At 42.9% G+C, this 25,345-nt stretch overlaps 1 protein-coding gene across 1 annotated transcript in view; it reads left to right on the top strand.

Moving 5' to 3' along the window:
• Positions 1-25,345, top strand: part of PLCB1 (phospholipase C beta 1) — a 521,389-nt gene that overhangs the window by 330,116 nt on the left and 165,928 nt on the right. Inside the window, exons 8-9 of the mRNA XM_066639109.1 lie at positions 10,303-10,403; positions 12,293-12,459. Coding sequence (XP_066495206.1) covers positions 10,303-10,403; positions 12,293-12,459 — 268 coding nt within the window. The remainder of the gene's footprint in view (positions 1-10,302; positions 10,404-12,292; positions 12,460-25,345) is intronic.

The following is a 25,345-nucleotide window of genomic DNA, read 5'->3' as shown; positions in this document are numbered from 1 at the left end:
TAGAAACAGCCCCGTGGCATTGATTGTTCTGTCTTTCAATTGCCTTTCAAATAAGCAGGGCTCTGGCAATATCATATCTGTAGGTAAATCCCAAAGTTTATAAAAGATGTCAGAATTTTGCCCCACCCTGGAGTTGAGATCTCCTGCAATTAGTAATCTATAACAGGGGTGTCCAAAGTTTTTGGCAGGAGGGCCACACTGTCTTTCTGACACTGTGTCGGGGGCCGGGGAAGAAAATAATTAATTTACATTTAAAATTTAAATAAATTTACATAAGTTTAAATAAATGAATATATTAAAGATGAACTTATATGAATGAATGAAGGTCTTGCAATAGCTCAAGGCCTATAAAAGGCCTTGCACAAAGCAAGGCTGGCCTTTCCTTTGCTGCTGCTACTGCATCACAGATGTGAAGCAACAAGCAGTGGAGGGAGCCCTCATCCCACAGCTCATGCGAGAGGTCAAATAGTCGCCCTCACACTGAGAGTGGTTGTGCCGGGCCAGTGTGGGCTCCAACAAATCTCCGGAGGGTCAGGGGCTCATTGAAGACTGGGGGCTCCCTGGGGGCCGCATTGAGAGACCTTGAGGGCCGCAAGTGACCCCAGGGCCGAGGTTTGGGCACCCCTGATCTATAAGATGGGAATTTACCAGTCAGGTCATTGATTATACCACTAAGATATACCCATTGCTTTTCTGTTGCAGATTTATCTTTTAAAGGAGGCATGTATACATTGATTATCATTATGCTTTGGGGCATTAACTTCAGCTTGATCACTTGTATTTTGGAACAACTATGAGCCATAAATAACAACTCATACTTGAAAGCAGGTTTCACTAATATAGCAAGGCCTCCAACTGGGCGGCCTTTTACTGCATTCTTCCATGCAGGCAAAGATATAGAAGAAAACGCTTCAAACTCAATAGGTCTAATTGCCCAAGTTTCCTGCAGTAAAATAACATCTCGGTCTCTTAAGACAGTGTCTAGCTCTTTTCCCCATGTCTTTGCAAACCAGCCAGCAATATTCCAGGGTAGGATTTTCAGCTGGCGTCGTGGGATGCTCTGGGAGCAGCTGGGTAAGAGTCAATCTGATGGAATTGAAGTTGAGGGTATTTGAGTGTCTAGACCCCTCTGGTTATTTATAGCAAGTTGCTGTGTCCCAGACTCAGGGATAGAGTCCTCAGACAGTCTTGATATTGGCTTCCAAGTTGTTCAGCAGATTAGCTCCTTCTGGGGCTGTTCCAGTTACTAAAAGGGATTGAGTATGGTCAAGTGTAGAAGATATCTGCAGCAGTTGACTAAACTGAATATCCGCTGATGAAAGCTGAGGTGATTGTACTGTAGCTTCCTCTAGATCAGCAGGTGTTGACTGTTGTTTAGTTGGTGGAGGTGATTTGAATGTCTCTGCTGCTGCTTCCTCCAACACTACATCCAGTTGGCAAGGGCCGCTGGCAGTGGACAACTTAGATGGTAAGTCCATAGGATTATAAGGCAATTCAATAGGCTCAGAGATCCGAGGCTAAGAGGGCTAAGAGGCTCTTAGGCTAAGAGGCTAAGCGGGAAGAAGGAAGGCCCATAGCCAGGGAGACAGACCAGGGACAGACTGCACTTGCTCCTGTTGTGGAAGGGATTGTCACTCCCAAATTGGCCTTTTCAGCCACACTAGACGATGTTCCAAAACCACCTTTCAGAGCGCGATACCATAGTCTCTCGAGACTGAAGGTTGCCAACAACAACAACAACAGGCTCAGAGATCCGAGCCACATTGACAGATGATGACCCTGAGAAGCAGCCATAAAAAGGATGCCCTGGAGGAGGGCAAACCTCTCCCAGCTGGGGGCTCTTGATGGATCTCAGGCAGGAGAGACCACCTCTGAGGTGGGGGCACATCTGAGAAAGATGTTGGACAGTCTTGTGAAGGAGGTAAGTGGTGCAGAAGAACAGGGTGCAGAAGAACAGGGGGTCAGCACGATGTCCATTAATTCTTGCCAGAACATCTCCACCTTCTTCATCCGCAGCTGCTCCTGTCGGGGAAGAACTCTAAATGCCTCCAGGGCCTCCCTGGTCAGTGAGTCCTCATGTCCAACTGCAGCATCTAAAGACTAGAGGCTTGTGTCACAGCTGGGAAAGCCTTTCCGAGGTGACATCATAGTTTGAGGAGGGCTGTTAGAAGGGTGCTGAGGATCATCACTGGTACTTTTAATCTCCTCAGAGGTGAGCACAGAATTCCTTGAAGAGTGTTTCCTGGCATGTTCTGTGTCTGTGTCAGGCATTTCATCCTGTAGCTCTGTGGGTGAGTTAATAACCCTCTCTGGGTACCTTGTAGAAAGTGAGTCCATATGATCCCACCTAACCAGTTGGTCATTTGGAGTTTCAAGGGGTTGTTGGTTCAACCTCCTGAAGAGGAGGTTGTTACCTCTTTAGCAGTCAACTCCATAGGTAGAGGAAAATCCAGAGGTGCAGACTGATCCTCCAAGTTCCTTGAGTTATTGGATTCTTTAACAGCTTCCATAGTGTCAATCTCAGCTACCTCGAGCTGTATTGAAAAGTCTTCCCTAGGCTCTTCAGGCATTGTGCCCACAGCAGCATCAGCTGTTTCATCATTGTTCAAAGGACTTAGGTTACTTAGGTTACAAGGTTATCCTGCTAGAGGGCAGCCATCTTCCTCTTTCTACTGATGATACTTTTGTTTGAATCCCTGTATGATTAAAACCTCTGCAGTGGTTTCATGTATATGTTAAAAGCACAGGAGAAACAACATAAACTTGTGGAGTTCTCTGAGGTAGGTACTGAACAGCAGTCTCCCAGCACCACCTTCTGGAACAGTTCCGACAGATAGGGATGGCTATTAGAGCATTGTGCTTCCAATTCCCATCCCATCGCAGACAGCGACTCCAGAAGAATATCATGGCCAGTGGTATCAAACCATGATGCCATCATCTTTAAGTACAACTGGAATGATCAAATGAATTGTATAAGATTTCATGGAGTATTAATGATGGTGTGAACTTGGAATAAGGGTGGCCTTGAAGAGCTTGGGCTTAGCTGAAAGCCATCCTGAACATACACCAAAACATTATTTCCTGGTAGAGATAACGGTTTTGTAGTTTTCTCTGTCATTTGAAAACCAGAAGTGGTTTTCAATTATTTTTTAATGTTTTGGAGACTTGGGGAGCCTTGCAGAGGCATCTGCGGTGCTGCCCACACACCCCCTCCCGATGCCAGCACTCTCTTCAGTAAGTTTCAAAAAGACCCTCCTCCTGGCAGCAGCATGATCCTGGAGATCACGTTGTTACCATAGCCCCTCCCCCCCACACCTTTACAGTGCTCCCAACTCCCTTGTAGGAGTTGAGAAACCCCCAGTTTCACTCCCCTCTGTGCCCAGTTCTACCACTCCTCCCCCACCTACAGCCTGCCCCCAATGCTGACTTACTGGTGCTGGGGGCTCTGGGTAGGACACTGCCCTGGCAGCAGCCCGGTCACACAGTACATGGCGTCATGTTTTGCGATGCCATAGGTCGGGCTGAGCTGCTGGAGTGCTAGTTATGGCAGCGCAGCCCAATAATAGGATTAGGCTGTTAGTCTTTGATCTCCTCTTGATTTGAAAGGCTGTTCATTTCTTTAACAGAGCCTGAGTCACTTCGTTCTGTGTTGTATTTAGTGGAATTGCTTTTTGTCTCACTTGTGTTCCTTGCTCCAGCTTCATTGAACCACCATTGATGAGTCACTTGGCTCTTGAGACTCTGACAGCAACTCGTGCAGGTGAGAGAGGTGGCATTGTCAATTGCGGCCTCTTGAGTTGGCTAACTATCAACAATAAAACAATTTGAAATGAGACAGTAGGATTACTGTGCTATAAACAGTCAGCCCAATAACAGCCTCATGTCATGAATCTGACACCCAAATGTTTGACTGAGAGCTTTGTTCAGCTGCAGCTCTTAAGGCTGTGAAGAGCAGTTAGTAAAATGCTTCATTGTTTGCTATGGAAAATGCTCCAGTTCCTGATGAATGTGTTTCTCTCTGACAATATTAGCCAGGCCCCAAAACACAGGTACCCACCAATAGCTGTTGCATGTGTCACCTTTCTGATAGTAGGACTGCCCAGCTGACATGTATTGGTTGGTGGCTTTTGTTTCTGAGAACCATTTGTTTCCTTAGACACCTGTCGCCTTTTCCTGGCTAGACTTTTCTCACACCTGTCAAATACCCCCAGATAAATATTCTCTTTTATCACTTTGTTGTACCTGTCCCTGATTCTAGCGCCCCCCCCCCGAACACTGCAGTAGGATCTGACACCCATTATTTTATGCCTGACCTGTTCCTGTCACACTAGATAATGTTTGGGCATATACGTCTGCCAAAGACTTGACCAGAGGAGTCTTGAGCCAGATGAACTGTCTGCTGCAGACCGTAAAAGGTAGCTTCAGTTCTGTTCCCTGAAGTATATCTTGACACTGTGTCTCCTCTTCTCAGCCCAGACGTAAGTGGGAACATCACATTGTTTTCCTGCTATTGTTGCTATTAGTAACGATGTTTTTCAGCTCTTGTAAGTGAATCAGTCTTTGCTACTCATCAGGGTTTGTGTGTTAATGAGTTAAATGTTTTCTTTTGTTGATCTCGGATAGTGTATCCCAAAAAATTATAATGGTTAAGAAAAACATGGTAGTCTTCAAATAATATTGCCTTTCTCACAAGGTAGAACATATTTCAAATATGATACAGTATGAGAAAGCTGGACATGTAGGGTAGTGATTGGGGTTTAGATAGGAATGCAAATACACAGTAAGGCTAATTTTAATTCTCAGCATTCTGAGCGTGAAGTGAAAAATCAGATGTATGTTGGCAGAGGGAATAAAGTTGGGAGGTAATTGAAGCTAGGACTGTGCGTTTAGTTTTAGTGAATAACTACAATGAAATTGGTCAATTTTGTTTTTATTAATGTAGTAAGCAAAACAAAATACAAATAAAGTTTAGTTTTAGTATTGCCTCACAGCTGCCTGACTAAAGGCTAATATAGGGCTGGCTTCTCCATGCAGCAACATTAAACCATTGAAGACTTTCCCATTTCTAGTTCCTGAAATCACTTGGCTGGAGATGCAGGAATTTGGCCTGGTGTAAAATAAGGGGGGGAAAAAAATCCTAATTTATTTATATATTTTAACATATTGACATTTCGTCTTTCTGTCTCACTTTCAAAACTCCCAAAGTGGCTGACATCACAAAAATGTAAAAACACCCATATAAGGAAGAACAGCAAGATGCAGCATAGCAGGTTTTTTTTGGGTGGGGGGGGGGAGGAAAAACTAGCCAACTAAGGTCTTAGTGGAACAGATAAGTTTTCACTCAGCTTCTGAATATGTTTATGGAATGCAGAGGAGTTGGGAGATAAATATGCTGTGAGCACAGAAGACTTTAAATGCGTGGGGCTGGTCAGCCATTTAAAGATGTATTATGAAATTAGTACCAGATTGACAGCAATTAAAAGTATTAGCTGCTGATCTGATTTCTTGGATGCAGAGTGCTGACCAGCTGCTTTCATTACGTGCGTAGTTCTGCCTGATAGTCTCAGACAGAGGCATAAGCAATCCAGATTGTTACTTTATACAAAATGTCTCTAAGAGAACAGAAATTCTATTGACCTCGAGCAACCTAAGATAAGAAGCTAAGGTTAGGAATGTAAAGTGACCCATTCTCTCGTTCCTGTCTCAGGTGATCAGGAAAAAGAACATAGGCAAGTGACTGGCAGTTTCTGGGCAGTATGCATTGTGAATGAGAGAGAGAGAGACGGGATTTGATCTGTCAGAGACAGAAAGAAAATGGAATTGAAGTGAAGGGAGAGAGCCAGCCTAGGGCCAAGGCAACTTTCGAGGTGCAGAGCTGTCATCTGGGAATGTAACCTCCTGTTGTTTACATATGCTACTCCATCGAATGCTGACCCTGTATATTTGTAACGTCAGTACTGCAAACGTTGCAAAGACAGTGCAAACCTCCAGTTACTGTCCGTCCCAGGGAGGCCCATGTAATGCTGAGCTCATGGAACTTCTCTTCACTCAGGGAGCTAGAGTGTGAACCATATAACAGTGTTGTCTGACTTGCCCTTACTTAGCCATTTGATGCACAATGGAGACTGCATTTCTACCCCAGAATAATTTGGAGCAAGAGAAAGCAGGAAACATGTACAGTCTATCAGCGCAGTGTTCTCATGTTGATGATGGCATGCCATATCTCCTGGGGAGTGGCAGCACTTAGGGTTTAGAAATTCTGTGCATTCAGATTGGTTTTTAGTCCAGGAACTGAGTTGGACAAAAGAAAGGAAGAAGAGTTAGCAATATGTCAAAGTGGTGTTGTGTTTAAGGGGTGCATTGAAAGTGGAATGAAAGGTGGAGGGGGGAGTCTGTTGGATATTGGATCAGGGATTTGGGAAGGGGAAAGGAGGCTGGGGAATATATGGAGTGGCATCCATTTGGTCACTTAAAGATGAGTAGGCCACACTAACAAGCTGAAGCAAGTCACCATGTTGTCCAAAGGCTACACTTGTAGCATGCATATCATTTACTCTTCCACTGTTGTAGGACAACAATTTTCTACCCTTTTCATCTCATGGCACACTGTCAAGGCATTTCAACTGTTTTTTTTTGGCAATTGACAATGCATACCCCACTGCCAGCAGGGGGGCTCATATTCCCCCAATAGCCCCACTAATAAATGACCCCCCCAAACTCCCATGGTACACCTGAAGACCATTCTTGGCACACCAATGTGCCACGGCACAATGGTGGAAAATTGCTGTTGTAGGGCCTCAGTGGCATCTTTTGCTGTTACCAAGAAATGATGAGAATTAATCACCTGGCACACTCTTTAAGTTCCTACTCATGCCTACAGCTGGCTCCTTTAGGACACTTTCTTCAATGCCATCACCGGCAGGCAGCCACCCTTTACATGGGAATCTAGCCTGTGTTTGTCTGAGCTGGTTTTCTGCCACTGTCATTCAAGACTTCTTTTCTGCTGTTTCATCAGCTTCAGCTCATCTGAAAATCAGAGCCAAATTAGCTCCTCAAGAAGGAAAAAGGCATTAAGCAGCAGTCATGTCAGTAGTCATGGACATCCATCTGTTCAAAGGATCAGCCAGAGCCATCAGGAATGCATTATAATTCATAAGCGTTTGAGGGCCAAGGGTGACCCAGCCATGAGTCTGACCTGAAGCAGCCACTTTGAGTGGCAGGCTGGAGGGACCTGTGAACAGAGTCAGCCACTACAGTCTGCTCTCTGATCTTCTTCTCGCTCACTGAGAGCAAATGGAGGGGGATCAGGGCCAGTGGTAACCACCTCTTCCTCCAGTACTGCTGCTGTGAGTAATCACAGGGTGACCCAGTTCTGACCTCTTGCTTCCATGAGCACTCAGGATAGAATTGCTCAGCTCCACCTTCTCGTTCTTGCCCACTCTGCAAAAAGGCCAGGTGTGCTAGGAGGAAGAACCCCATGCTTCTCCTTCCTCTTACCTTTTCAGCCATCCTTACAAAGAAAAGAAAGAAACAAACTGGTTGGAACAAACAGGATGGGTAGAGCATGGTAGGAATCCTCCCAGCATGCTCCATCCATCCTGTTTGAGAAGACCAGTGGAGAGCAAGTGGGAAAAGACAGGAACAGCAACAGACAGATGGACTGCCTAAAGTTAATGCGGGCTCTGGATTACTTGCTGGATTCCACTCTGCTCTCCTCTCTTTTCTGACCCAGTTCTTTGCCTAGTCCATTGGGCAGGTGAAGTGGTGGCGGTGGCAGCAGCAACCATAGTGGTGAGGCATACGTGCAAGATCTTTTATTTTTATTTTAGGGAAGGGTTACAGGGAATGAATGGGCAGGGTCAACTGATCTCCACAAATGATTTCCAGCAGATCCTCTGAGACCACCCCGACCTTTCCAAAGGCTAACCTTTCCAAATAGTTTCCCTCACCCCCTGCGGAGGTCAGCAACCACAGTAAGCCCAAATCCTTCCAGGAAGTGATCTATCCATGACAAGAGTGATGTTAATCTCCTCCACTAAGAGATCTGCAATTTGCCCAGAGATAAGGTGCTTAATGTGACCAGCTTGATTCATGGGAGCAGATTTTATGTGATATAAGTCCATGGTTGTCATGGCAGCCACAAAAACCCAAGCCATGCCACTACTGGCATTCTCAGCATACATGTTGAAATCACTCAGTACCAAAATCCTTGGGAATTCCAAAACTCTGAAACCACTCTGGTCAACTTGGGTGTGGAGAGAGTTTGGGTAACAGTATTCTGTACCAACAGAATCTCTTTCCTGTCTGACTATCCAATCTCTGAAAGAGGCACTTAGCACTTGACCTTATGTGTGCACTTAATTTGATAGGAGAAGCCTTGGTGTCTTGCTTTTGGAAATGTTAATCTGGCAATGCTAGTAACAAGTTACATTATCATAATAATGAATCGACAGGTTGTCTTGTTGTGGAGTGCTTACTATCAGTGAGATTGTGATACTTAATAATTGTGGATGGTTGAAATGTAAATAACTCCTATGATCTTGGAAAAACTCTGGTGCTCATCACTTCCATCCACATTCCAGCTGTTCTATTTGTTGGTGTTTGGAGAACAAATACTGGAAGTGTGGGGCAACAGGATGTTTTTGCATGTCTTATAGAGCAATAAACTCCAGGTTTCCAGGTATAGTTTGAGACACACCTGAAATCTGCTCATGTATCTGTGATTGCTGCAGCCACAACTCTCAGACTAGAGAAGAGGTGATGTGAGGGAGTTGGGGGGAGGGATTGAGAGTATAGTGAGTATCGTGGTTATAGATCCAAGGCATGGAGTTACCTCTTATTGGATGCAATCCTAACCCCTTATGTCAGTGCTTCCCAGCACTTCCCAGCACTGACATAAGGGAAATACAACTCTGAGGTAAGGGAGCAAACATTCCCTTACTTTGAGGAGGCCTCCATGAGTGACACCCACCTGCAGGATGCAGCACATGTCCCATTGGCACCGCTATGCCAGTGCTGGAAAGCACTGACATAAGGGGTTAGGCTTGTGCCCATCATGGAATAATTCTGTGGTTTAGTTTAAGAATGTTTTACTGCATGACTTTAAGGTTGTTTTATTTGTTAGGAAATCATTTAGAATTTTGACATTTGTTTGACAGTGATGTTGGCACTACACACTGTGTGGGAAATCCTTGATGGAGTCATGAGGAGGATTCAGTCAGGAATTGTCAGTTAGAGAAGAGAATTGGGAAAGAACATTTGGGAGAGGCTATTAAGGTGTTATGTGAAAAAAATAAGATGGGGTGAACAGAAGGAAACAGGTTGCAAATATAAGAGTATGGAAGCAGTAACAAGAACTGTTAAAGTTGATCAATGAAGTAGAATCACTGCTGCAGAGCCAAATATGTATTTAAACTAACTGCTTTGATCCCAGTGTTCATGTTGCTGAAAAACAGTTTTATTGGTAACATAAATTCAGATGTCTTGAAGCCTTTAATTTTATTTTAAGAATATACTTTACCAAATATATCTGTGACAGAATATTCTGTGTGTCTGTCTCTCACACATAACAAAAGGTGACAGAAGAGAGTAGAGATTTTCTGAATTTAGGGCCCAATCTTATCCCAATTTCCAGTGCTGATGCAGCTGTGCCAATGGGGCATGTACTGTATCCTGCTGTGGGGAGAGGCAGTCATGGAGGCCTCCTCAAGGTAAGGGAACATTTTTTCCCTTACCTCAGGGCTGCATTGGTGCTGGAAAATTAGATAGAATTGGACCCTAGTTAGGTTGAAACCGCAGACTCAGAGGGGCAATTAAAGAGTATTCTAAGTGGTGGCAACAGGCATAGGAAGAGGTGGTGTGCAGAGGAGGAGTAAGTGAATTTTGCTTACCTCAGCAAAATTTTCTGTAGTAGAATGGGTTGCTGCTGACCTGTTTTGTCATAGTCCTTTTCTCTCTGTACCTCCAACACCCAGTGAAGCCTGGTTAAAATGATGCACTGGTTTCCTGGCAAGTTGATAATTCATGTGATGTTTTTGATTGCACATGATAAAACAGCTGAACAGTGTCGGTGGTGTTCCACCTCAAGATATTTGTAAATATTCTGTGGGGTTCTTTTATGTTTGGCATCAACATCATTCAGATGGGGTCTAACACCCCGACAGGTTTAAGACCAAGTAGGGAGAATTGTACAAACCGAGTAGTAAAACTGTTACCCTAGTGTTGAGCTCAGTACTTAGCTTAAAAAAGGTTCTATTACCGATGAATTGGCTTTATGTGCTTTATTTTAATTATCTTTCACAGAATGAGTCTATTCCTCAAGAGGACTTCACTCCAGAAGCATACAGGGACTTCCTGAGCAACCTGTGCCCTCGACCTGAAATTGATCATATCTTCTTAGAACTGTAAGAAATTGTGGAAACTGATGCTTTTTCTTGTTTCTGCCTTTATTGTTTTTCTCTGCTCAGGGTTACGTTATGGAAGACTTAGAACTACACCATGATAGCAAAAACTTGATCTATGTATTTCTCAGTTCTGTGGTGTAACTCATAAGTTGTGTTGGAGACCAAGATTTTCTTTTCCTCCAAGTTTAACTGCTACTCCCTCTTTTTTTGAGGACTATTATCACATGCCCTTGTTTTCCTTTTTGGTTTATGCTACTTTAAACACCAGTTAAAGAATCTGGGCATTAATAGTGTCTGGATAAGGGAGAAAATTGCTGCAAGCAATACGTGTTACATAACAGCCTGTCCAACCATCAAAAGTCTAATTACAAAGAACAATATACTAAAGTGTTGTGATCATGCAAGATGCTATCAGAGCTTGTTTTCAGCACAAATTAAATTAGCAAACCACTGAGCACTCATTGCTTCATACTTTAATGCCTTGAAACACCTAGATCCATTTAATTGGGAATTTAATATTTAATGTATCTTTCTCTGTGGCTCTAATACTGTGGAGTCTGATATTGTACTCTTCCAGATTTAGAGGCTAATAGTATGGTAAGCGCAAACAGATGTAAGAGAGCCCCAACAACCTTTCATGCACATTTGAATTCTTGTGGAGAGAAAAGAAGCTCGGGGGAGGGCAATTTAAGCAGCAATGCTGTAGGTGGGAGAAGTGTAAGCACCAGCTTCCAATCCTTGCTACTTCTCCATTCTTAATCCCCCCCCCCCCAGCTGCTTGCTTTTTTGAAAACTGATGTCAAGGCTCTCTTACACATATTTGCATATCATTTCTAGTTAACTCCTTAAATTTCCAGTTTGTTTTTCTTATATTTTAGACCTGCTTCTGTTCCTACAGTTGTCTTTCCGTTGTCCTTAAAGAAATGTTGATAGTGCATCTGTAGCACTATAACCTTGGCATTTAGCCGTAAAGATGCATGTCAGCCATTTCAGCTTTTTGTGTACTTGACCAGAATGCTAGAGAAGCCCAAATGGTTTTCAGAATGATAGCGGGCAGACATTTGCACGTTGTAAACTGTTACATTTTGCATTTTGCTTTACTTAGATTTTAGTGTTTGTAATTGCTGTTACGTACTTTGAGGATGATTTGTTGAAAAGTAGAATACAAATACAGGTGTGCTGGTGTGCTTATGCTGGAATCGCATAACCAGCAACCACGCATGGTCTCGTGATTGTTGGGGGACACACACCCCAGCCCTACGAAAGCTAGGTGAGCTCCCCTCCCCTGTGGACGGATGCCTGAGCCTCCCAGAGGCAGCACACGTGTGCACACTGCCTCTGCAAGGCTCAGACTGAGGGAAATTGCGTGTCTCGCACAATTTCTGGTTTCCTCTATGAAACCAGAAGTCATGCGAGAGATGCAATTGCACCTTGCACTTTCATCTGGTTAGAGACCAGAGAGTGGATGAAAGTCAGAAGCAGATAAATGTCAAAGAGTAGCCTTACTCAGCTTGTAAATTTATTTTAGCTTTATGAAAAAGCATAAATAAATGATATAATATGTGCTAATACAGCAAAACCTAACTAAACAGACATAAAAGAAAAATAAGCATAAGAACATTGACAAACGTCATGGGAGATTGGATGAAACTGAATGAAAGAAATTTGAAATGTGGTCATAACTGTAAATGGTTAAAACAACAAAGCAATGAAAATCAAGGTGTTGCTGTATATGATAACAAGTCAGAGGTAATATGTCAGTTGTTTCATGTGAGATCGCTCCTGCCTGCTGTTTTGAAAGTAATCTAGCCATATGATGAGGGTAGAAGTAGGAAAAATGTGTGTGTTAATCTTTCTTCCCCTTTTCTCCATATTTCCATTTTCTGTAGTGGTGCCAAGACCAGACCATATCTTACTGTTGACCAGATGATGGAATTCATAAACTTGAAGCAACGAGACCCACGGTTAAATGAAATTCTTTATCCACCCTTGAAGCAGGAGCAAGTTCAGCAACTGATTGAGAAATATGAACCCAATAATAGCCTGGCTAAGAAAGGTCAGTAATTTTCATTATCTTCAATGCTCTGTTTCTGATTTCAAATGCCAAACAAATTACAGTGGATAGATACACATTGAAGCACATATTGCTTTAAATTTAATCACATTTCCAGCTGGCTAACTTGAGATTTGATAAGTAGTTAATATTTAAGTAGTAAAAAATTTACATTTATTTTCTAAGAACTTGTGTGAAGGGGGGATGAATTAGTTTCCCATATACTTTTCAAGTCCTAGGACAGATGCTTTGGAGCAGGTCAATATAATCATCAGGATAATAGTAATGTATTTGATTCTGAAATATGTGAAATGATAAATGTTCTCTAAGAAAACTTCACAGCATTTAACTGAAGCAGATAATCTTGCTACTTGATAATCCTAGTGGTGGTAATAGCGTCATCTTCCATATGCTGATAAGGTGTTTTTGCTAAGTGGCCTTCCAAATGGATGGATAATTGGGAAATATTTTCTTTTGGGAATTTTTAGTAATGTTTCTAGTGTAGCTAGGCAGTCTGCCAAAGTATACTTTTCAGTTCTGTTCAGATAAACTTTGCCACAGTCTGCGGTCTTAACATAATGTTGTATTATGCAGATTTCATGTGTCATTCCCTTTCAAGTATTCTACAGGCTTCTCTGTTGTTTTTTTCAAAGTGGCCATACCATTGCAACATATTTAAGGCATAGGAGACAAAAAGACGGATCAGCTGTGAACAATATGCTTTGATCTGGAGTGATTAACATATAGCTGATTCCAAGGCTCTTCATAACTGTAGCTCTTGAGATTGTCTATTCCTGAATGGCTTAATTTTAGAGATGAACTAAAACTGGTTCCTTTTTTAAATGATTCATGGGTTTTGAATACGTTTTCTAGCAGCTCCTCAAAAAACATCTGTTTTTCAGCCTTCGTAAAACCTCTAGAGGTACCACCCCAAACCCCCTTCTAGTAGCTTAATTTAAAAAATAGCAAACAGTGCTCTTGTTGTGTTTTCTTTACTATTATTTAAGCATCTGAGGCAGGGCTGTTACATGGAAATGTGGCCTAGAAAAAGGGTAACCTGCGTAAGAGTATAGAGGAGCAGGGAGGGGAACCTCTCAAAGGAAATGTGAAGGAAGGCGTCCTGAACTTTCGCACAAGTGGATTAAGGAGCTTCCCTGAGCTTTACTCTTGTGGCGCTGCACTACACAAGATTGCACAACTTCCTGGAGCCTTGAAAAAGGAAACGGAAAGAAATGCCAGCTTTCCAACCCACTATCGGCAATAGTCAAGATTTTCAATCCTTGAATCAACATTTCCTGAAAACTTGGTTCAGCTGTACCCAGTTTTCAGCTGGTCAAATGCCAAGAGGAATCCAGCCAACACTGCACCCATGTTGCTGTGTAACAAACTTACTAGCTCAAAGGTGCTCATATGATGAAGAGCAGATTATGCAGGGATCTCAAGAAAATGTACACATAGTGTCGATTTTATTATGCTGTTATTCACACATTATAGTATAATTCATACTTCGGTATATAAATACTGTTTATATAAATATAAGCGGTATATAAATACTGTCAATAATAATAATAATAATAATAATAATAATAATAATAATAATACTTGTATTGTATATGAAGTATCCGACGTATTCTCGGCATCACCTGGCAGGACAAAGTTCCTAACAACACAGTCCTGGAACGTGCTGGAATCCCTAGCATGTATGCACTACTGAAACAGAGACGCCTGCGTTGGCTCGGTCATGTCGTGAGAATGGATGATGGCCGGATCCCAAAGGATCTCCTCTGTGGAGAACTCGTGCAAGGAAAGCGCCCTACAGGTAGACCACAGCTGCGATACAAGGACATCTGCAAGAGGGATCTGAAGGCCTTAGGGATGGACCTCAACAAGTGGGAAACCCTGGCCTCTGAGCGGCCCGCTTGGAGACAGGCTGTGCAACATGGCCTTTCCCAGTTTGAAGAGACACTTGGCCAACAGTCTGAGGCTAAGAGGCAAAGAAGGAAGGCCCATAGCCAGGGAGACAGACCAGGGACAGACTGCACTTGCTCCCAGTGTGGAAGGGATTGTCACTCCCGAATTGGCCTTTTCAGCCACACTAGACGCTGTTCCAGAACCACCAGTCAGAGCGTGGTACCATAGTCTTTCGAGACTGAAGGTTGCCAACTACTATATGAAGTACACAAAAGTAGTTGCTGGACCCAGTTAATTAGTTAATGAATTAGATCAAGTGCTTAAAATGTTCCCCATTATCAACTATACCCTGCTGACATCATTGACTGAGGAATCTGCAGGCTTCCCCCAATGTGGCCTCTGCTTCCTAGGACAAAGACTCTGCATTGAGTTCCTTTCCCCATCTACTTCGGTTTGTGGCATTACTGTGCGGTGCACTTCTTTCCATCTCTATGAGCAGCAGCCAAAGGTATGGGTGGGAAGGTATGCACTGTAATACCATCAGACCAACCACAGGTTAGTTTGAACTAGACGTTAGAGGGCAGAAAAAGAAATCAGTGGATGCCTGCTTGTCAAGTTTACAGTGGGGGGGGGGGGGGAACCCGACAACCCATTTTGCAAAGTCAAGTGCTGTGCAAAACAATACTATAGATTAGAACACATTGTTAATCTAAAAGGCAGGAAATGGGAGACAATTGGCCCAGAGTGTATTGCTCCCCTTTCCTAGAATAGCTGTCAATCACACCAGAAAAAAGTGCGCTGTAACAAATCATCCCTAACTGGAAGTAGTGTTACAGGAGATATTACCATTCTCTCTTGCTTACCAAAATGAAAGACGCATTTCCAATGAGCCACTCTTTTAGGTGAAGCAAGAGAAATGAGCAGCTGTCACTTATCTTAGCTATAAAAAAAGAGAATTTATCAGGGTCGGAATACAGGGGATAAAAGACCACTTCTACAGAATAGTGCCCCAATCCAGGTCTTGGTTTCAGCTGCAGGAGTTCTGATGATTGCACAGTGCTGAAAGGCTTAGCCATTGGGCAGTCCAGAAAGGCCCAGCCATTCATTTCTACTGAGGGATCAAGTTCCTCAAACTCTGCCCATGGAGCAGGGCTGCAGTGTTTGCAAGAAATCTGTATCATATCTGAATGCATAAACTTCTTGGGATAGGGGAGACTGATAACCATGGTTTAGGAGGTGTGAGCTAAAGAATTTCACAATATTTATGGGGTGTTGGAATAGACCTGATATCCAGAGCTGAATTGCTATGAGCATATGATCATAACCTCTTCTCACTCTCTTCTTCCCAACACACAGTATTATCAAATGCATTGTAACATTTTCTTCTAAAATATGCTCCTGGGTGGATGTTTATTTCTGTCTTCTATCTGAGGTTGTATTTGAGAATATTGAATGATTCAAGGTTTTTTTTTTGGGGGGGGGGAGCACAGATGAAAACCATTAAGACAAATGCAAACTGTCAGTGATGTATCTAATAAGAAGAAACAATTTTGATCCTGTCACCTCTCATTCAGCTGCTGGACAGAGATCCTACTAACATCTCAATTCTACTGTGAGTTGTATAGGATGTTCGAAATAAATATGTGCAGTATTATATAGAGATAGCCTGATCGTCTACTTGTTGATCTGTGCTGTTAACTGGAATTGCTGTTACGAATGTAACTCTATAGTTTAAGAAAAGCCAAGCAGATAAATCAAAGAGGATGCACATAGGATCCCAAACTTATGCCTGCGTTGCTTATTCAGAGCTTAGTTATCTTGTGCAGCACAAGCTTAGTGCCACACACACACACAGAAGCAGGGAGTATGGGAAAGGTAGCTGGAGAAAAATCATGAGAAAACAGACATGCAGTCACTTCCTACTTGCCTAATGAGCTATAATGGCCTCACATAACCCCATCATTTGGTGGCCGTTTTTGCAACATTTCAATTCTTAATATTTAAATCAGCTTTTGAAGACAACCATACAGATACATTCAGTTGCATCAGTGAAGTGATGATAAATGGATAAACTTGTGCAACTGAAATACTTTGTCTCAACCTAAAGTAACAGTGAGGAGAAAATTGAACAAGGGCAGATGATGTAGGTGATGGAAATGATAATCAAGTATAGGCTAAAGTAAGTATATGGCTAATTCTGGGAATCACCTCAAATCAGAATTATTTCACGAGTCTTTTTAATGTGCATACAAAAATGTATATAAAGTATATCTTTCCAGTAGTGTCATCTTCCTCATTTTTTCAAAAATTGAATTTCTACCAAACTTTATATTGGGTAATTTCAACTTTAGTGAATACAAATCTGGGCACAAAGGTTCTGGCTTTTTTCTAATAAATAATAGCTCTGGCCCACAAATGGGGAAATATTTATTAGTAAACTTTCACCGATGTCCTATAGGAACGAAGCATTTCAGAACAGATGGAAGCATGCCTGAAAGAATATTTTTGTGTTTTACAAAAATTGAAGGGGGAAAAACATTTACTCTTCAAAGCATTAATTAAAAATAAAAACAAAAGAACTTTTCAAAGTAGGGCACCAGGATCACTAACACATACAAATAGAGCTGTGGTAATATACTTTTTTTGAAAATCATTTTCCCCAGTGTTAAATACTCACTTTATAAATATAATTTGGTCTCAATACTTTAAGTCTGTGTTCGCTAGAGAGCATAAAAACTCTTGTGCGTGGCGGCCTTTGACGCGTTGATGGGTCTGTCGCCTTGGCAACAGGCCATACTGGCAGAAGCTAGCACAAAGCAGGGAAGGCCCTGCTTTTCCACTTTGAAGTCACCTTAATAATGCAGTGCTATTTTAAATATAGCATCTGACATAAACCTTATCCCTCATAAGTCATGCTTCTTGTAACTGGAGCATTGATGGAGGCACGTTTTGCAGGAGACAGAACCCCACTGCAAAGGAAGCTTGATGTCTTCTCAAAACAACGTGCTCGATGTTAATCAGCAGAGCGTAAAGAGCCACATGCCTAAAAAGGATAAAAGCTAGGTAGAAGGTGGGATTTGGCATCCGTAATGGATGGTTTACATGATCAGGCATAATTAAGTCCACAGTCTACAGAGAATTCCAGGAGTGCTTGTTGCACTTTCTTTCTCCTTCCGCCCTGCATAGACAGTTACTTTCTGCACACTGTCCATCTTACCATATTGGAGATGACATTTCTAGGTACACAGTCACATGTACTAGGATAACAATCAAGTGAAGAAAACTGCTGTGATTTGATCATGCTGTGCAATTTCCTTTTCCCCCCCCCCACGTTGATTTCTGCGATTCATACGTTGAATGTGACAACTAGGAAGGATTCAGATGACCAGATGTGCCATGGTGGTTACTCCAGAATTCACTGTGTGTCGGGTACAATCATATGGATTGCTTGTCTACAGCCTTGCAATTGATTGGAAATACAAGTTTGTCCTGGCATTCTAAAATTGCCTCCTCCCATGTTCCATGACAGAACACTGCCCCCCCTTTTCAGTTTTGTCCCTTTTTAGCGCTCATTCATTCTCATGAGAAGAACAGAAGGCTAACTAACATCTCGTTTCTGTTACCTCTCTGTTCTGTTTTTAATCCACTGGGGTTCCGTAACAGAATCCCCATCAATAACAAGGCATGACCTGTAAGCAGTTGTCTGGAATAATGTTTTATTGTGATGCAGGTATGGTGTTGAGCCTTAGCTTGGCACAAAATAGCTACTTGGGTCTGTCTACATGCTATAAAAGAGGAGCCAATGGATGGTAACCCAGCCACTGTGAGATGGCTAGGATCACAGTGGGTATTTGTTTTGGCCTTACTTGTAGCTGCAAAAAAGTTTCTTAAAAATTCTGGGGTAAGGGGAAGCAGGAGAGAGATTGGTTGCACATTGTCATGTACTTTGAGTCCATTTTAATTAGTGTGTTAGTACCAATGCTTATGTGGAACAAAACTGAGAAACAGTCATGTTGCATTGTTGTTAGTCCTGGCACAAGAAATAGGTTGGAGAGCTTGCATCGTCGCCTGCACCAGCACAATAGCAAGTTGATTTAACAGCCCAGTGCTATATAGGTGGCTTTGCAATGCCTTGCACACATGCTGCTAGCACACCATTCCAAGCCCTTGCTCCAAAGCAGCAGCAGCACGAGGAGCACAACCATGACCATTGAACTGGGAGCATGGAGGAGCACAACCATGGCCATTGAACTGGGCTGGTGCTGGTAAGGGCACAAGTTGTGGGTAGGGAGGGGGAGGGCAGGAGGAGTTACTGACAGATCAGGGCAGGGCAAGAGGCAGAGGCCAGACTGGAGGTGATTGATCTCAGCAGTAAACCTGCACACTAATCTAGTTCCCCTCAGTTCAACTCACATTGCCTGCTTAAACTTAGAGCTATAGAGTTGGCATAGGACTGAGGAGACCTATAGGACATCAGAGGGCTTACCCTGTGGTAAGGGAACAAAAGTTACCATACTATAAAGAAGATGTTTTGCCGTGTATCCCCAAAAGTCTGTTTGCTTGTTGAGAGGGGGAAGGAGATGTGCCTACCTAAAATGTAAAATTAAATGGAAACAACCTGGTATCTGGTCTAAAGTGAAAACTCATAAGGAAAATGCGTTCAGAAAAGTTGTCCTCGTGAAAATTGCATATTTAATTTTGCAGATAAATGTCCAGAGCATATACACAGATGTTAGGAAATTTTTGGTTGGTTTCATATTGTTCACACACTCCTAGCAACAGCCATGTGTGCACCTGTGATTTCATTGATGAACTAGAGTGCAGTAGCTTGGTACGGTGGTTGGTCTTTAGAATGAGGAATGATGAGCAATAGTGAAAATCTGATGTCTGTGAAAACTCTCCTGAATGGAATATGTATTTGGCAAGGTGGAGACTCAGGGGGAAAGAACTGAAAGGATTTGCACCAACGTACTGTTCAATCTTATTGGGCATTTATAATAGCAGATCTCACAATCCACCACCATAAGTTCTGCTGCAATGCCATAGACATAATGCGGCTGTTGTGTGTGTTGGAGCAAGTGCTGCAAAAGGTTGGAAGCTCCATAAACCCACCAGAGAGAGACCCTGACACATCAGAATAAGTAAGGTACTGACAAGAGCGGGTTGTGGACTGTTCAGAATGGGGATGGGCATGAGGGGATGGAACTTGGTAGCAGAGTACACACCAGATCCTATCCCAGCCCAACACACCCCCTGCCTCTCCTTGGTCTTGCATTAGCAAAATAGCTTGTCTAAGAAAAAAAATGAAGAAATGAAGATCCAAAATCCAAATGTGTTTTGGATTGGTATTGTTCATACCTGAGCATGGAGAGGTGTCTTTTTTGTTTAAGGCCCAGACAGACATTTGATTTGTGAGGAGTGCAGGGTATCTCATACTCCTTTCTCCAGGGCGGGAATTCTTCTTCAGTGTAACACTTCTTTCATGATATATTGAGGCCTGTGCTGATTTTGTTCCAAGCCTTTTATTGCAAAATAACTTTGTGTACTATCTATGTAGTACCGGTAATAACGAAATTGAGAGTGTCTGTGCCCTATGGGAACCTCAGGAGTTAGTACCTTACTTGAAAATTCTTCAACCTAGTTTCTCCAGTTTGCTATGAGGAAGCCAAGGGGAATCTCATCTCTCAAGATCAACTGCAATATCCAGAATCGCTTAACTTTCCAGAATTTAATCTATCAACTTTTACAATGATATGCCTGGGTAAATAAAACAACAGTGAACACAAAAAGGACCACTGTCTTCCAACTTTGAAAAAGTGGTCTCTCTTTGCTACCAGTCATTTATTTGCAGTAGGTGTTCCTGTTAATGAGGTTCAGTTATGAATGTAGCTGAAGATTTTATTGTCATGACTGTTTATATGGCAGCTCTCCTTCAGTGAATGTTTAGAAACTGAAGAAGCCCTTTAGATTTGTTAATTAAGTGGATCAAGAAGATAAAACCAAAGTATTAAATGAAGCAGCAGGGATACAGTAAGATTTTTGGGATATGAAGGTAATGATACAGTGCTAGGCAAGCACCATTTTATTTGTCTTGGTGATCAGAGTTGTTCGCTTTCATTGCTGGTTGTGTTTTGAGAAGGCAAAGATTAGGTCTGGATTTTGCAATCTGATGCTGAGTATCACAGATGGGTGCTGAGTGGTTTCGGCTGTTCCGACCAAGATGTATGATTGCCTCTCTGCAGTCAGTAGACTTGGGCTAGAGGACAAAAAGCTGTTGCTGCTGTATCAGCTGTGACCAGGGATGGGCCGCAACTTGGATGACTCAGACTCAATTCGACGAAGCACGTGTTTTTCGTGACTCATAAGGACTTGTGTCATGTGTGTCAAAAACTTGGGCACTGACTCAGAACTCAGGTTGTAACCTAAAAGTGAAAAGACTTGAATAGACTTGAGTCAAGACTAACTTTTGTGAGTGCACATGCATGCTTGTTTGCGTTTTTGCTGTTTCCATGATTCTGCTTGTTTCACAAAAACCCTTGAACTCAAATTGAAAAGACTCGAATAACAGCTCTGGACTCGTTGCAACGGCTGCCATTATGACTCGTTTGCAGCTTAAGTCAAGGGGGGGGCAGAGGATCGGGATTCCTCTCAAGGCTCAAGGAAGTGGTTCCGGCACAGCTCTGGCTGTTACTGCGCATGATTATACATTACTGCCTCTGGCAGTTCCTTGGTTGTAAGTAGTTTGCCCTCCTCCAAATTGTTTTACTGTTTTTGTGATTTTATTTATTTCGTTTTATATATTGTATATATTAGGGCATAGTTCCTAGGGCCCTCTCAGTCTGTACAAGTCCCTTGCACTGACCTAAGAGTGCCGTGAAAGTGCCATAAAGCACTTTCATGCCAACTCTGGAGGAGGGAGGCTGGTGCACTGGCTTCCGGAGGCAGACACGAACCCTGTCTGGCTGGCAAAAGAGGTAAGCCCATGTCAGCCAGATCAGGTGGGGAGGGTGGAAGGAGGCATTTCGGGGCAGGCCCATGGGTGGGCAGTAGGTGAGTGGAAGGCGGGGCCTGGTCCTGGGCAGCCTGGGGCAACTCTGGGCTGCTCAGATCTGCACCACCTCTTGAGATGGCGCAGATGCAAGTAGTCCCATTGGGGCTGATGTGACTTTACCTGCAGTAAGGGGAGTCCATTCCCCTTGCCCCAGGCTGAACCGCTTTCAACCCCAGCCCCGCGTTGGATACAAGGCAGGCAAGCTGACCTCCCCATGCCAGTGTGAGTTAGGATTGGGCTACCTGTTAGATATTGTAAGCCATCTTGGGCATCTGCTTCAGCAGAGGAAAGGCAGGGTTGAAATCTTTTAAATAAATAACTAAATTTTTCACCTGAATTTGTCAGTCGGTTTGTAGCTGCCTTGGTAAAACTCTAACTCTTTGAGGGTAATCACCACTTTTCCCTTCTATATTCTTCCTGGGGTGGCCAAACTGCAGCCTGTGAGCCACATGTGGCTGACATATAATGTGTGGCTTGTGAAAGTATGTTGGCTCAGCTCCTTTTTTGCATCACAATTAATACAAAAAGTAAATAAGAATATTCAAGCTTTATAATTATTTACAGTTTATTTATAAACCGAGAGTCCATGGGATTAAAACGCAAGTTTAATGTTCATGGTGAGTACATGTATTTAAGAATTTAATGCTTCTTAAACTTTGTGACTCTCAAGCATCTGAAGTTTATTGTATGTGGCTCTTGTGTTAAGCAAATTTGGCCACCCCGCAATAGAACATGAATATGATGTTTCAAGGTGTTGAGACACTGACATTTTAGTATGTATTTAGTATTAGTTAAATTTAGTTTTTGTTTTTAATTAACTAAAAAAATTTATATCCCATTCATCCACTCCCAGGGGGCTCACCAAGTAGCTTGCAACAAATTATTATTATTTAGAATATTTGTATACCTTTTTTCAACAAAAAGCAATTCACAAAGAAAAATGGCAAGGTGGAAAATCTTGGGGAAGGAATTGGAAGGATTTACACAAACCTATGTCCCAGTCCAATTGGGCATTTATGATGGTTAGATCTCATTATAATATTTCCTCCCTAAGTACATCATACTGCCAGCTACTTACCAAATATTAAAAAAAGGCATCCTCACAAGCAAAAGGCTATTTGAAATAAAAATGTCTTTATCTTCTCTGATGAGTTGCCCAGCGTTCTCTTTGGGAGTAACAACATCCCTTCTCTCAGGTTGACTTTGATGCCATCTCATGTTCAAATGACAATGACTCACTCTTTGGTAGCTCCCATTCATTACAGAAAAGATTGGAGAGCAAGAGGCAGACACAATGAGGAGAGGCACTGGACCAGGTAATGGGAAACCTCAGTGAGAATAAGCCTGAGAGAGTTGCAGGCTTCCTCTTCTCCTTCTGTCCTCACCCCATTTGCTTATGCCACTGGAAATCCTAGTACCCTTAAACCACAACTCCTTAGAGCAGTGATTTCCAACCTTTTTCATCTCACAGCACACTGACAAGGCACTAAAATTGTCAAGGCACACCATGCTACCAGTGGGAGGCTCACATCCCCATTGGCCCTACTAATAAATGACCTTCTCCCAAATTCCTGTGGCACACATGTGGACCACTCGTGGCACACCAATGTGCCACGGCATAGAGGTTGAAAATGGCTGCCTTAGAGTGTGCTAAACCAAAAACTGGGGTTTGATTCTGTTAGAAGCCAGACTCCAATCATAGTTACCAACTTTTCAGGGGCTGTGAAGCCATGGTTTAAAAATAATAATAATACCGCAGAAACATATTAAACATGATGGCTTCATATTGGAGCTGAGGAAGTAAAGGGAAAGAGGAGGAGGAGGAACTGTGTGAGCCGGTGGCTCCCTAGGGCTCATTCATGTAGTGGGAAACATCTGAACTGATTGTGTCACTAGCAGCCAGAAGGAATTAGAAGACAATCATCCCATACTGGAGCTTGCCTGCCTACCTATCTGGGGAGAGGTGAAACTTGCATTTGAGAGGGTGGTGGAATGAAGAAGAGCATTAAGAAACCCCTGTCTTGTCCACGATGCCAAGGGCACCTTTCTGATGGATTTAGTTCACAGTATCTAGATAGGAGGACCAACATATGTGTCTCAGGTGGACAGCAACTGTGTGAGAGAATGTTGGTCAAGCCAGCATCATCAGCATGAGGTCACAATGGGAAGCCTTCAGCTGGGGCAGCATTATTAGGGAGTCTGTCATGAAAGCAGGCAGCAGCTTGTGTGGGCACAGTGGGAAACAGGCAAAAACAAGAGTTTCTGTCTTACTGAGGTAAGCAGCAGCAGACTGTGGGCACAGTGCCCACCAGTGTATAGCTGAAATAGGTAGTAGCAGGTGGGGAGGTGACCTTAGGATAGTCGTTATCTCACAGCCTAACTTCTAGGGTTGTAAGTCAAGACCATCACCCAGTGCTTGGGCATGTGCTTTGCATGCAGAATGTTTTTGTTTCCATATATCTCCATATAGGGCAGAGGAACCCTATAGGGTTCTCCATATAGGGCAGAGGAACATTCCTGCCTGAAACCCTGGAAAGCTTCTGCCAGTCAGTGTTGAAAACACTGAGCTAGATGGACTAATGATGAACTAATGATCTGACTCTATAGGGCACCTTCCAAGGCTTCACAATAAAATGGTGGGGACCAAGTATCCCACACTGCGCTCTCTGAAGGAGGGGAAGGATTTGTTACAATTTGGCAGATCTGTAGATGTAACAGGATCACAGCTTCAAGTGGGCAGGTAAATAGCAGGTGCTAGTATGACTTGCCCCCCATCACAACCACACGTGCATCAAAAGATTTTGACATTCAACATGTGCCCCACGAGGGACAGATTAGGAGAGGGGGAGAGAGGCTAGGTACAATAGAATATGAGAAAGTAGAAGAAAAAAAAGAGATTGGCAGGGTTCAGCCAGCACTTGGGCGGAAAGAGTTGGGAGCAGGGAGGGAGGAATCGAAATACTCACCATAGACTTGGTAGTGTTTTATTGTCACAGGGAAGCTTGAGGAACCTCAACAACTTAAGGTGAACCTTCAGAAAGTCTAACTGCTGGGGAGGAGGCAGTATTTGAAAGAGGGGAGGCAGGAAAAATGCAGAGAAAGAGAGAGAGAGAGAGAGAGATGAAAACCAACAATTGAGATCAAGACAAGCCATCAGTTTGGTAAACCTAAAGAGGAATGAATGAAACAGACAAAAATGTAAACATGACTGGTTGGAGAATAACAGCTTGATCTGGAGAAAAATCTGCCAGGCATTCTGCACACCAAAATTAGCAGGAGATACGACTGAATACAATCCTTTCATGTTAGTAAGTGCTATTACCGTGCTCTATCTCCAGCCCTTCTGACTAGAGATTGCTAAGCAGGGGCACCATCAAACCAAGCTGTTCCTGGTTTTCTGGGTGTGTCATATGGTGTCTGATGTATTTGAAATACTGATTGGCCAACAGGTATGCAGTCAGCATGGCTTTTGCTCTTCCCATCTTCTTCTCCCCCCCCCCCCGGCTTAAATAACTACGCAATTTTCCTTTCAGTTTAATGGCAGGCAGTTCTGAAGTAATGCTATAATTAAATTGGGGTGGTTAGCCTGTGGGTCCTGCACATCCAGGGGGGTGCATGAAGTGTTTCCAGAATCAAGGGGGGAAAAAACGTTTCTGAGGTAATTTTGCAAGATCAATGAAATGAATTGGCTACAGGAGGTCCATACCGAAGGGGTTATTTAATAGGACCTATTCAGTTGGAAGCTGGTTAATAATCTAGTAGAAAATCTGGTACCAAAATGGCATGTTGGGTTTCTGATGTGTGTTAGAGCCCTCCTTTATGATCCAGCAAATCATTCATATTAGGTTTTAATATCATGAAATATACAATTCTCATGTGACACTTTCCTCTTACCTCAGGTGTAAAGGACATTCTGGTGAATTTCAT

The sequence above is a fragment of the Tiliqua scincoides genome, chromosome 1, assembly GCF_035046505.1.
Source record: "Tiliqua scincoides isolate rTilSci1 chromosome 1, rTilSci1.hap2, whole genome shotgun sequence".
Taxonomy (NCBI): domain Eukaryota; kingdom Metazoa; phylum Chordata; class Lepidosauria; order Squamata; family Scincidae; genus Tiliqua; species Tiliqua scincoides.
Note: the sequence above shows the minus strand (reverse complement) of the source record. Positions and strands in the feature narration are given on the sequence as shown.